Source organism: Gasterosteus aculeatus, chromosome 4, assembly GCF_964276395.1.
Source record: "Gasterosteus aculeatus chromosome 4, fGasAcu3.hap1.1, whole genome shotgun sequence".
NCBI lineage: Eukaryota > Metazoa > Chordata > Actinopteri > Perciformes > Gasterosteidae > Gasterosteus > Gasterosteus aculeatus.
The window spans coordinates 22,883,447-22,898,033 of record NC_135691.1 but is presented as its reverse complement, the minus strand read 5'-3'; the positions used below and the strand labels follow the sequence as shown (position 1 = coordinate 22,898,033).

Sequence of the window (14,587 nt, the reverse complement as noted above, 5' to 3'; positions counted from 1 at the left end):
AACCATTAACATATAAACTAATATTTTACATCAGAATACTCACGTGTGTTCCCCTTTCTCCTGGCAGAAACTATTGTCCAGATAGACAAAAATGGATTTACAACAAATGAAAAATGAAAACATAAATATTTTAAACATTTATACAAATATATGTGAAACACTGGCAAAAACATCTAAACATTTTATATCTTTGTAATCATATGTAATCATATGCAAGATTCAGTTGTGCATGTATACGTGTTCAACAATATATATACAACCTTTTCATATGTGCATTCATGAGTGTTTCAGATAGATACGTATAAATGTTTCACTTGTATGCATGTAAGCATTTCATATGTATGTGTATATGAAACAGCAGTATATATGTATGCGCATGTATTTCTCATATGTGCGTATAAGTATTTCAGACGAGTATGTATATGTTTTATATATGCACATGCATAGATTTACATTTTTGAAATTAGTTGGGTTCTGAATCACAGTGCACCGGGCAGCTAATCCTGCTTTTGTTTCTCATTTCCCCCTGAGATACTAGCGGACAGTCAGGTCATGTTGGACAGCAAGAATTTCCAAAAGTTCACTGAGCAGCTGGGCTTCAGGGATGGAAGGATCGAGCTTGGGTGAGACAGAAGAACAGCAGCCAGAACATCTTGACCAACGGCGTCAGAAATCCAATCAGTTCTACATGGCGGGGTGTTCAATGCTTAAATAGGGATTTTCAAAATCCCTTCCTACTCCCCACTAGACTCTTGTACCCCTTCTACTCCATCTTCCCTTGCATAACAACTCCTACCCCACCCATGGTGATCAGACATAAGCCCCCTGCTCTCTGTAAAATAATGTCTTTCTTAGTACATGAGCCGTCTAGAAATCATCCTGGATTATAAATAGAGCAAGACTGAGCCTCCTCGTCTCTCATTAGCGGCGCAGAGAATCACACTCCTTTTTGCTTGTTTCGGCTAATTATATGGTTTGGATCAAAAATCAGAGCAGCAGGACATCGCTCTAATTTGTAGCCACAAAAAAAATAATTAAAAAAGACAATAGAAACAATTACAAAAAAGCAAAGAATCATCAAACAAAGCCAGGACGTAAAGTTAATCATTTTTCCAGAGCATAAAAATCTAGTTCCCTGGATATAGAATACAGGTTTATAAATGTAACTGGGTCCAGATTTGGCTGTGAGAACTACTCTCTGTCTCATCACCTCATCTGTATAAGGTGAAGTACTAAAAGGCTTCATTTTTCTTCTGCGGTTGTCTGTCCTGCAGGCATTCCTGGCCGTTGACCAAAGAGGGACCGGGAAGGTAAAGCTCTGCAATTCTGTCAAGCGCTTGCTGACCAAACTGCAACCAGACCGTAAAAACACAACTGTCAAGTGCAAGGACTTTGAATTATGGAGCCCACTGGTAAGAGACGCTGTTTCTGAAAATGGAAACACAGTGAACATGAAAACAAATATGCTGCTTAGCCTGTTTGTATTCAACGGTAGCAATTTCGTGCCCATGTACAGTTTTGTGATTGCCATTGTCTGACTCGATCAGGTAAAGCCAGATTAAAGATATTCTCTTAAATCACAGTAAATTAAAAAAAAAATTCAGAGAGTAGAGATTTAAAAGAACAAGCACATTTCCAACAACTCTCCAGGTGCTTTCAAGCTGAAACAACACGAGCTGGCATCTATTCATGGTTACAAATGAGAAGAGGATTCTGAATTTGAGTTCATTTGCTAGTTCCATTCTTTTACTCGGATATGTTTCCTTTAATTATTGTAATCAAATTCTAATTGATCTTTGCTAATAATTATGGACTCAGCGAGAAAGTTAGTCATCTGTAAAGCCAATTTACTGTGTAATTCTCTTTGGGGCTTCATTCTCCTTAGTGTAGATGATCATTTTCCAGGCCGTGTGGGAAGATCATGCGTTGGGAAGTGTGTCTGTCTACCCAGAGCTAATCTCATATAATACCTGATAGGTCAGCGTAATATTTATTTAGCAGACTTTAAAAAGTTTCATTGCCCTTTCTATACTGTTATTCTGCTATACAACTGCTCATTTTGAGTCACATAATCCTTCATCTTGTCGCAGGGACAATTCACCAAACTTTTCTTGCTTTGGGAGAGGAAAGAGGGCTTTACTTCCCCTTTACTGAGTTCACTTATCTACTTCTGTCACTTTTCCCTTTTGCTTCTTAGTTGGAGTGTGTGTGGACTCACATGCCCGTGAATGTATATTCACATATATATATGTATATATAGCTGACGGCTATATGAGATAATCGCAAAACTGAGTGAACAGACTCGAAACAAGTATGCAGAAAACTACTATTTTGCAGTCCTTAGAAAGTGGTTCCGAACTAAATAATGATACAAATGGGTTGCCATACATTTGCTTCTTTTCCACTGTTACAAAAACGAGAAAGCAAAATTACTTATGTATGTACACCCTTGAATAGTCTACTTTCCCCGCATTCAGCAGTGCGGTTGGAGTTAATGGCAAATTGGGCCACAGGGTCTGTGCTTTCGGCTACACGTATGCAGACTGAGCAACATTTCAAATTAACTCTGTAGTCCCTTTCCGTTCCTGAGTTTAACGTCTGATCTGTTGTAATTGTATTGGCTGAAAGTCTATGCTGTGTTACAGTGAAGTGGGTTGTTGTCTCTGGAATGCGGGGGGCGGGGGTGATGGGCAACAGCGGGGATGCCAGATTGTGTAAACTCAGCGGGGACCTCCCACCCCCAGGCTCTCGACTATTGCCTCCCATGACAAGCAAACTGGGCAAGTTTTGGAGCGTCGCGGGGCCTTTTTTTTGGCATGAGAAGGTGTGTATGAAGCTTTGAACAATGACACACGGGTGGGCACGATCTAAAAGGACTCCCGCTGAGTGTCTAAGCCGAGCCCCGAAGCTTCAGTGGAGCGCGTGGGTGAGGGCCTAATCTGGCAACCCATGAGCTACAACCTTTCCAAATCAACTTTGGAATCACAAACCTGCATTGTCTCAAACAGAAACCGACCATCTGGGTAAAATTATCGAGACCCCCTGCATCTCATCTGATTCCATGGTGTGTCTGCGTGCGAGTTCACAGACATAAAAAACACTTTGTTCTCAGCTTGGGAAGAAGCGGAATGGTACCGATCATGTGGGTGCTCTCACCTTTATGTGTTGTTTTCTTTCTCCTTTGTTCTTTTCCTTCTGTCCGGGAGTCTAACGGGAATCCGGCGTGCTTCCAGACGGGCCTGGGTGTTCTGAGCAAAGACTGCGTGGAGGTCATGAAGAGGTTCCGCCACACCGTCTGCGCGTCTTGGGCCTCCATCCGCCGCTGCTTACTATCGTGTGACCCTGCCGGTGGAGGAAGTGTCCCATTGCAGGACTTCAGGAAGGTCGGCGTCCACCCAGCTAAACTGCTTCTTCATGAATTATTGATCCAACTCTGCTTGTGTTCCTTCAATAAAAGTGTCTAAAGGAGAGTGACTGAAAATCCATGCAGCTCAAACTTGCAGGCTTGCAAAGACACACACACACGCACACACACACACACACACACACACACACACACACACACACACACACGCACACACACACACACACACACACACACACACACACACACACACACATGCGTGTTCACTTGACAGTCAATCAGTAATTTTAATTGTTCAATTAAGCTGAAGGTTGCAACAAGACCACGCTGACGTTTGGGCACGGGAGAACAGCAGCTGACACTCCTGTTTTATTGTTCCTGCCAGTCACCTGCTGTTTAATCCACTGACGACAAGGAGCTAATCGATAGAAACAATTAGCAAGCGATGTCATCTCCTAAACCTAGCTAACAAGTGCGCCCATACACACTCCAGCTCTGCCTTTGTCTACCTGCAGGTTCTTTGGCCCTTCAGCGTCAAACTCTCAGAAGAGGAGTTCTTCCAGCTCACCTCCTAACTCGATGCCAAGACCAGCGGGAGGATCTGCTAGAACAACTTCCTGAGGGCCTTCCTTCACCGACCTTCACACAGCTGTTTAAAGCTGCTTACGCAAGTCTTTTGGTGTTTGCCTATCTTTTTGAGGTCATTTTGTTGAATAGCAAATTAGGTATATGGTGATATGTAATATGGCAGTGGGTATAAGATGGCGGGAAAATCAAATCGGCATCCCCTGGAAGAGAATTGCTCTAAAACATTCATTGCAGATTGCAGTCAATCCCAGCTAACATCAGGCGAGAGACGGGGTAAACAAATCCGTATTGATTGATTAATTCTTGCTCTTTAGTAAACAACCAGGGTACCACAGCTGGATCTAAACATGGCGAGTGCTGCTCCGGCCGCCATTTTGAAGAATGTAAAATTGGTGCAGTAACAGAATATTAATTCGTAGACGTTCCCTATTATTCCCCAGTGATTGACTGGTTAAAGACTTCTGAATGTTTTTCTTTGTGGATGGTGGAATCTTTCAAATGCCATTAAGACTTGTGTGAGTAGGCAGAAAAACATATTTTTTATCTGTCTGATGTATTAATGGCAGGATGTACGGCGGGTTTGAAAAATAAGAGAGCCTTCACATCTTCCGCCGCAAACTAAAGAAACACCTCTTCAGACTCTAACTCGACTAAAAGACTAACAAATTGTAGCACTTAAATTGTACTTATAATGGCACTTATTATAGCAAATGGTAAATGGGCTAATATCACACTTTCTTGTTTCTTGCTCTTCTGAGTTTGTATCCCTGTGGTGGAATGCACTTATTGTAAGTCGCTTTGGATAAAAGCATCAGCTAAATGACATTTAATGTAACGTTAATGTCAATGTAATATGTTTACAATTTGCATTACTAAGTTACCACCTGCAGTTTTAAGCGAAGGCCTGTGTGGGACCACTGTTATTATATTGCTCAATATTATGCATACATGGTGCATATTCCTTAATAAATACATGTGTGTACAAAATTATTAAGTTCTGAAACTAATATGGAAAGGGTTGGGGGCCTCTTGGTGATTTTCCTCGGCCCTCAAAGCAAGACCTTGTTTAAAACTATACTTTTACATTTTATCTTCCACCGATTCAACAAATAGATCTATCGAGGGATTTAAGTGAAAAATATGAAAAAAATAAAAAAAATAACGACACTGATTGAACGGTTTTAGCGTGTTCTCCACTCTGTTGCCCACCTGACTATTTGACACTGATTTGTGTTCCTGAGATAATCAAATAAAGTGCCTTTTTTATGATGCACACGGCGGTGAGAACCAGGTGCATCTTTTGTTCTCACATGAATGTGAAGTGAGCTGGATGACAAGGAGACGGAGGCGATGTCTGTCATTCATTTAAAGGAAAGCAATGCCGCATGCAGCAAGATAGTAGCTCTTAGAGGAGGAGAGGAAACATGTAGAGAGCTGGGAGTCATTATCTATGAGGGAAGAGCAAATGGAGAAATAGCTTAGCATCGACGTTAGAGAGAGTTAGAAAAGAAAAATAGGGAGGGAGGGAAGAATATATGAAAGCTAGTTATATTAAAAGATAAAGTAAAAAAAGCTCAGGAATAAATTTCCCGGTCTCCCCTTGGGATTACTAATGTAATTATTTGAACGAGGGTTCTCATTAGATGTGCAGAGGTGTGGAAGACCTGCGGAGCAGCATGGGAGACAGAGACGGAACGATGAGGGTTTATCCTGGAAATTAACTCCGGGCTCTATAATTGATACGAGACAAAGATACCTTTTGATTTGGAACAAATGCGAAAAGAAATGGACAAGGGAAACTTTCCTCGCCAACTCTAATTTCTGTTCTCTACGAGAAATAAAGTATGTGGAAGACAAAAGGGGAAGTGCGAGAATAAAAGTAAGGGAAGCATGACCAGCGGTAACAGATGGGATTTTTATTCAAACGGTGACTAACCTCTCAGAACCAGAATCCATGTGGTTTTTAAGAAAGAGAGGTACTTTACATTTCAGAGTTGGCTCCAGGAGCAAAACAGTTACATTTTTACAGTTGTTGGCTTTTCAGTTACCCCCCCCCCCCTCAAAAAAAGCCCCAAACAACAATGGAAAAATACAATACGAACACTTTTATTCCAAAATGCCATACATCCCTTTAAAGATAACAAAGACCTGCAGTTCATAACCATCAGGTTACATTGACATATCAGCTCAAGAAAGTATGCGATTTAGGACACAAACAATGCTTTATTAAAAAAGTTTTGTGTGGGCGACCTCACCTCAAACGGAATATATCTCATTTTGGAACAAAACACTTTATACGCAGATTGTCTGAGTAGCAGAGGTAATTAACTCCTTTAAGCATTCCTCAAGAAAGTAACCAAGTAATAGTACAGCAACACGACTAGAGAAGCAGGGACGCAGCAGGCAGACGGCCCTTCATGAAACTGAGGGATGAAATTGCCTCCCATATTTTGGTTTTAATAGTTTTAATCCGTTTTATTCCTCTCTTTTTTCCGTTAGAGACGTTAATTAAGCTGTTTTTTTAAAGGATGAGGTCATCCTTTCATTTGTTTTAAATACACTCACACAGACACACATCCACACCCTGTGTTGTGCCCGTGGCTACATTCAGACTATTACTGCTAACCCATATGGACACAGACCACAATGCGTGATCAGATGGATTTGTGATCAGCGCATTGACTGCGCACACGTTCCCCCCCGCGCCCCCTGTCCAGTTGGTGGTGAATGCGTATTTAAGCGGTTTACAAAGAAGAAGATGACAGTGGATGCTTGTTTAAAAGAGTTGTGTAACAAGATACGCTGATTTAAAAAAAAATCCAGGTCTAGATTTTGTCAATTTAGCGGCAGCCTGCAATCAGAATTGTTAATTAAGATTTGATTCATAAGTTAACTTTAAGATTAAAGCAGCAAAGTGGAGTTACATGACGTACAAAATGTACCTGTATTATTTTTATGAATAAAACTTGGCTCTAGGTACGACCTCTCTGTGGACTATTTCTATGCTTTATTATGTTTACAATTAGGAATTTATAATTCCTTATTGCCATTCACTAAATTGAAAGACGTTTCATTTAAAAAAGGAACTATAAATACATCATATAATAGAACTCAGAGTCCAAATGCCCCTGTAATGAAAAATAGCAGAACCATAAATCTGAGCAGATCAATTGTGTATCTCTATGTCAGCTCTGTGACTCGGCAGATGTTAGCTTGAATTGCCTCCGCCCACCCCCCCCCCCCCCCAACCCTTTAAGGATAAGCGATGTGGTAGATGACTGACTGAATCTGTGCTGCTCCAAAAAGTGATGTTAGACTGTTGGGCTATACAAAATAAAATGAATTGAAACTCAAGCCATGGACTCCTTGGCCGAGGTAACAAATTGACTTCTAATGTCTAATCAGTGGTGTTGGAAAGTTAGCTAACAAGTAAACTTATTTTATTGTTACCACTCAGATGGCATGAGCCCCATATTATTGGGGATCTTGAGGTTTTATCATAGATGACCTCAACAGTGCACTAGAACTTCCAACATGAATTGCAGTTCCTGTACTCTTACGTACGATAACTTCATTGCAATATTGAACCCAACCCTAAACCCGCCCCATGTCATTTCAGGACCTAAAGCTCAACGTGCTCCACGTAGCATACGCACAAACACACTCACTCACTCACTCACTCACACTCACTCACACTCATCCAGCAAATGGAGCAGAGGAGGAAAAAAATCAAATTTTTCTTCTTTAAAACACAGACAAACTGCAAAGAGACGTTCAAGAGTTAATAATCACCAAAATGAGGCCTAGCAGCTTCACAGAGAAGAGAGAAGAAAATACCCAAATACGCATTTACATGACTAAGTAATAGACCAAAGGAAATGTAACAACCACAAATATCAGGATTTTTTAAGCTTGAAACAGCTTGGAAATGTCTGAGAAAAACGTTTTTATCTTTATATTGACGTAGAACATTTACATTTAACCAGTTACACTACATGTAATTACAGCTTTACTCCTCTTGAAAAAAGGGAAAAGTCTCCCAGAAACAACCACCAGTTTGACTGCCCAGAAGCCGTGCTGGTCCTTCACTGCGTGGACAATTAAGGGCAGAAAAAAATATACAAAATATGGAAGGGGAGGCCCAGTTGGATCCGTGTCAACATGGCTGATAACCCGACTCTCCACTTTAAACAAAGATCGTTCTCTGGGCCCGAGGATGGGCGAGAAACAGGAGGAAAATGAGAGGGGACAAAAGTTCTGTTAAAATCCCGCCGGTGGGGCAAATGTTGTCTAAGTTGTCACATAGACGAGGTGCCGCGTTGTTTCACGTTAAGTCCTAATGGCTTCAGTTCATTGAAGCGGAGTAAAGAACGGGGATGTCGGTGATGTCTCTCGCCTCCCTGAGAGCCACATCCGATTGTCAGTGCAGTAAAAGAGGACATTGAAAAGCGTCTTTCGGCTCGTCTATTAGTCTGCTTTTAGACTCAGATGAACACATGATGGGACGTGAAATAATAATAACAGCAAGAAGGGAGCGTCCCCTCCCTTCAGTCCCCTTTTGTCCCCCGCCATGTCCGGCGTGTCTTTCGCACACACACACCGGCTTCGTATTTACAGAATCTGCTCCGCCGACCTTCACCTGTCTCTTCTGGACCCTTTCTCCTGATCGCCGGCAGGCGTTTTGGGGCCGGCCTCCTCTAGTCATGTGGTCCTCCCGGGGTTCGGGAGGTCAAAGACGATGGGCGCGTTCATGGGCAGGAAGTTGACGGTGCAGGCGGAGGCGTTGACAAACGTTGTGGTGCCGTCAGTCATCATACCGTAACCTGGGTATTAGGAAAAAAAGTTTTTTTATAGTATTTTGATTTTTATACTTTGATCACCAGTATGATTGTGAGATTGTGTGTTCATTCTCCAAATGGAATTTCAAATGTATTGTCAACAATTATCTTTATTGTCAAGATGCCTGTTCCTGGCACTAATTCTGAACGTTGAATGTTTGTTCTTGATTCTTTTATAACAGTGAAGAGTTCAATATAACTCATTACGGAATGTTTTTCCTGGTAACAACTAACTCGTGCCTCCTCAAAGGGAACGCAAACATTCAGTACATCGGCACCAATATTTGATTGAATAATCAGGGGAAATACTGACTATCACAGTGGAACCCGGGATGAAAAGCATGTGACGCATCTGATGGAGATTGTGATAAATACATGGAGCGAATCCGTTGGACGGCCCAACGGCAAACCCTGGAGTTATCAACGCTGAGCATCCTCATCAATTCCAAAATGGCCAGAATCCAGTTTGAGTAAATGTATGCATGAGTGTGACACTAACACCACTACAGCTAGAAAATATCTGTCTCAAAGGCACTTCGGATCAACGTAGATCCCAAATGGCAGATGTCGTGTTACCATTTGTCGAGTATAAGTTAACCACCATCCCTCACAAATTACCACTGTACAGTTTGGCTTTGCACTATCAGTGATTTTCTTTTATGTGTAGGTGTCACGTTCACCATCTCTTAGAAGCGAGCAGATGTCCATGTTGGTGCTTTCAGATTTGGAATACAGTACATGAATACTAAGCAAACTGAGGGGGATGTCTGTCTTTCTGATTCCTTGCATTAATGACGAGAGATGTTTTCTGCTTCTTTCTCCTGATATGAAGTGTGATCTAGTTTCTAATCTGGCTCTCTGTGACGTGGCACCGCTTCACGGGCTCATCGCTGACCTGGTTAATGCCAAAAAAGCAATCTTTCAGCCCATGGAGACTCTCTAACTCTCTAACCTCTCTGGCTCGGATGTAATGCTCAGTTTCAGGTTCATTTTATTTTGTAAAGCTTTACAGTTTGTACACAGGCGACATCCTCCGTCCCAAAACCCTCACATTGACACATGGAAAAACTCCCCAAAAAATAAAGAAACCCTTCGATGGGGAGAAAGAGGGAGGAAACCTCAGGGAGGATCGCTCTCCCAGGATGGACCGACGGCAAAGGATGTCATGTGTACAGAATGAACAGCGCAATAGATGTACACTAGGTTTCAGTGAACTGTTTCCGTTTGATTCAGTCACCTGAGGAACACTAAGACTCCAAACTGCAGCCAAAATGCCACGATCCAAGAAAGATCTGAGATGATAAATATGTTAAAATGCTCAACCAAATCAGGTCAGTTGTTAAGCTTCACAGCACTTCCGCCTTACAAGCAGTAGAGTGAGTGACCCTGGATCCACAAACAAGCTGGTGTAGCTGCTTTGTGGAGGTTGTTGTGAGTTGAGCGTTACAGGCTTGTTTACATACCTTCATGAATATGTCCGAACACATGCAACTTGGGCTGGACCCTCCTCTGGACTGTGTTCAGCAGCTCCATGCACCCCACACGCTGCATCTTCTTTGGGACCCAGTCCAGGAAACCTGTACACAGTAACGCACAAATCAAATATTGATTTTTTTGGAATCAGCTTCCACTTTCAGTCCGGGGGGGGCGGATATAGTCACCTGATTTAAAACCAAGACTAAGACTTTCCTCTTTGATAACTCTTGTAGTTAGGGCCGTGTCACATGGCTTTCTTTGCTGTGGCCCAAAAGTAGATAATGAGGTTGGTGGGCAAATGAATCTCTTTCTCCGTCATAAATCTCTTATAATGGTGGTTGGCTTGGTTGAGGCAGATAGAGTGCCGTGCGTGGTAGTTAAGAGCAGAACAATGCCACATTTCATTGAGCGGGTAGTGTAGCTCCTCTAAATGCATTGTAGGAAATGGTGTGTAAATTACTATCCAACTATTCAAACCAATAAGAAAACTGCCACCCATTTCAAATGTTAACGGCTAATTGAATGGGCAAATGGATAACTGCAACAAGAATACTTTAGACATGCCACACTTTGTTCCAGGTGACTGTGGCACATGGAGGTGAGAGGGCGCGCCAGTGATTGCAAGGTGGGCGGTCCAGACCCTGGCTGTTGTACGCCCCGTGTCGACGACTCCCACTGAGCAGGATGGTTAAATGCACAGAATGATTTCCCCACTGTGATTAAGGTAGGATACATTCTGTCTTTCTTTCTACTTCGACCATTAAAAGCCAACTCCTTGTTATCATATCAGTGAACAACCATATTAATTGATGGTAAAGGCCTTCCAAATCTACCAGTAAGCCCCATCTAACCAATATCTGTAATCCTGATAATCCACTAACATTCAATTCAATATCAATCAGAGTTGGTGAAACTTTTGACTTAATTTCCCTAAAATGCGTATAGATTAGGACAAAAATACGATGACTACATGTTAAGTGCAAAGTGTTACCAAATACTTATTAGGACTTTTCTTGAAAAAGTGGAGTGTGCCAAAAACAGTAAAGAAATTACCTCAATGTGTGTTCCGTATTTATCGTATAAATAGGAAATACATTTGACTATTTTAAAACGGTAACAAAACAATGATCTGTTTTCACTTCATAAATAGTGTTGGTTATGCGCTAATTATGTTTGGAGATTTCAGTAATGCGGGCAGCGTTGTGATGAAACTGTTGGGTTGATTTTCTGATCAGAATGTGCCTCTCGTACGGTTATACATTCAGTCCCCCGTCAAAAAGCTATACATCACATTTTAAAACAAAGCCATCCAATTCCGACACCTTGTCTAATGGCAAACTGCACCAGAAAAAAAGAGTCTCCTAGAAATCAGCCACATAAAATAAAGATCAATCACAGCCACACACAGCTGCAGACTTCCCAGTGTGTGTGACAAGGATGAAACATGGAGTGTATATGATTTAGTGGATGCTCCGGGAGGACGGTTGCTGCTGATGCTGAGTCAATAAAAGCATCAAGTCGGAGATATAAAATGGCCGAGGAGCTTATGCCTCCATCTTCTCTGCCTTCTGTTGCTCTTTCCAGACAGGAATAAGAGTGTAAACACAAAGGCAAAAGAGAAAAAACAACAAAACAACAAAAGAACAAATGATCAAATGAGAAACTAAAAAAAGACTGGCATTGTATTTTTCAACATATTGTCTATGAAATGCAAGATTGTACAAACAAAAAAAAGTAATTGTAAAGTGTAATTGATTCTATGGAAAATATGCATTGGTTATTTCTGGAGCCTCAAATGGACTGGAGAAAATAACAGCATCTTCTCCAAAAGGATCACAGAACTCTGACCAGTAGTTCTAAAAATATCCTGACTTTTGGACCAAATTGAATTGACGAACAGAAGAAACACATTTAAAGACGATGACATTGAAATCCTAAATTTGAAACCATAGACTGTGGTGTGATGAGAAGTCCTTTTCTACTCGATGCACGATCAAGTAATGTTTGTATTACCTTTGTATAAACGTCAATGGAGAAATTCCACTTGTGGTTGAACCTTGTCTATGATTACAGACATAGATCAAGAACAACCCATTCATCAATTGCCCTATTAAGTCCAAGCCACGTCTCGGGGACAAGGCCAGGTCGAGCCTCAGCTATTTAAGGGGGGCAAGTGGAGCTTTTTATATTTTTAAGGTCATGTCAATGTTAAGCTCAAGTCTCGAGTCTTGAAGGTGGAGTCTGAGCCAATTCTTAAATATTTAAGGTCCAAATCAAATGTTGGGGGAAAATAAAATCCTCCAAATCAAAGCCTGTTTTCAAGTCTTTAAAGTTTGACTTGCCTACACTAAACAAAATGTCTAAAACCTTGATAAATTCTTTTTTTTTACGGAAACAGTACATTAAATACAAGTATTGCAAGTCAATTGGATCATCTATTGAGATCTCAGGTCAAGTCTTTGGGGGTTTTAAGAGTCCAAGATGACTAGTTAAGTCACGTGTCCCAAGTCTCAAACTCAAAGTTTAGTCCCTCACCTAGAAAAACAATATAAAAGTTTTTGGGCCATTTGTTTGTGAGACTTGACACAGCAACAATAAGTCTCCTTCATAGCGGCAACTGAAATGAGAGAGGCATAGAGGAAAGACTTTGTAGGGGTGATTCTTTACACATTTTATCACCGTAGGAAGCAACGCTAATGGACCATCTCACACTCAACATGGACATAAAATCGTCCATGTTCTGTGCCGGTAGTGAATCCGTCATCGTGGTAAACTAACAGTAGTCTGACTTCTTCCTCCTGAAATGTCTCGACCTGTATAAAATATACTTTTGATATCAGCTTGAATGAGAAAGGAAGCAGCATTATAACAGTAAGTGTGTTCTTTACAAGCCTTGGGCGATGGTGAAGTGCGACGTTACGAGGGGCTTTTTTGGGTCTCGGGGTATTTTGCTCTAATGTACCGCTTGTTTCCAAAAGCAGCTGCTGCTTTGGGCACTGTGCCTATTTTCCTCTTTTTGTCTCACTTTCTCTCTGTTCACTTCTTCCTCACAGCCAGAGAAGGGGGCCATATTTCCTTTCGAGCTGCCGATTTGCCGTTTTATCGCGCCTCATAAAAGACGAGAGCTTTTGGTGCAGTGCGAAAAGACGTTTTGCTCACACACTTTTTTTTCTTTCACCTTCTCGGTCATTATTCGCTTCGCACCCTTCTTAAAAAATATTTTTTAAAAGGATGTCTTTTAATGACCTATGGCGCTTTAAACATTCCACCTCATCAGCACAACTTTTGTCCTCCGTCCCCTTTTCGCCATTTTGCGTTCCCATGCCATTCCCTCCTGTGTCACTCTGGGTCTATATATATATTTATATATATGTGTGTGTGTGTGTGTGTGTGTGTGTGTGTGTGTGTGTGTGTGTGTGTGTGAGTGTGTGTAATGCATCAGTAGCCCAGTACAGATGCTCCATATGCCTCCGGCTTGTGAGCAGATAGCTGGAAACACTTCGCTAAGCTGAATTGAAAATAATGTTGAGACGTGGACGTAGAAATCAATCACACACACTCGTCTGAGCGCCGCAGCTGCAGCGGGAGATGAGGTGTGAAAGTGTGCGAGGGCGAGTGAGAGTCAGAGAGAGGGAGGCGAGTGTGTCTGTGTGTGTGTGAGACAGAGACAGGAAGTACAGGATGTCGGTGTTGGTTTCAAACCAAACTGTCCCATGTTTGTGTGCGCGGACCATAAAGAACGTAAAAGCGGAAAGGCGATCACAAAGAAGGCCACTTATCTGCGAAAGTAAAGTGTGTTTCCACGCAGAGCAGGAACAGCTGAGCGCAGTGCGTGAGTCACTGCTTGTATTCAACAAGACAATAATTCTATCAGCGCCACTTTCAAATAAAGCATCCAAACAGAGCGTGCTGATGGTGTCTGTAAAACACGTTGTTTACGTGGTTGGTATGAACACGTTTTGCAGGAATATGTTTTGCCGCGTCCTAAAGGATCATTCACACAAACCTCAGTGACCGTTGGCTTTCGCAACTACAATCCGCCAACTCTCCAGCTCTGCTCCATAGACTCTCATTCTTTAGTTCCAGCTTTTCTTAATGTTGAGGCTGGTGTAGAGGATTCGAAGCTCGTCCTGGTTAAATGCTTATCTAATAAAGATGCTCATTTCCCAGAGAGATAAAAACCTGTGGCGCTAACATTAGCAGACTACCACAGCACCTCAGTAATAGCACTTCTCTGCCACGCTGGCTATTGGCGTTATACGGATAATCGTAAAAGGTGAAAGAAAGGTTTAGCCAAGGGTCAATTTGCAATGTCCCCTGT

General features: G+C 41.8%; 1 protein-coding gene across 1 annotated transcript in view; it reads right to left on the bottom strand.

Annotated features, from left to right (window-relative positions):
• Positions 1-5,853: 5,853 nt before the first annotated feature.
• Positions 5,854-14,587, bottom strand: part of mpped1 (metallophosphoesterase domain containing 1) — a 75,533-nt gene continuing 66,799 nt past the window's right edge. Inside the window, exons 7-8 of the mRNA XM_040174146.2 lie at positions 10,254-10,367; positions 5,854-8,775 (exon numbers count right to left, since the gene is read on the bottom strand). Coding sequence (XP_040030080.1) covers positions 8,654-8,775; positions 10,254-10,367 — 236 coding nt within the window. The 3' untranslated portion in view covers positions 5,854-8,653. The remainder of the gene's footprint in view (positions 8,776-10,253; positions 10,368-14,587) is intronic.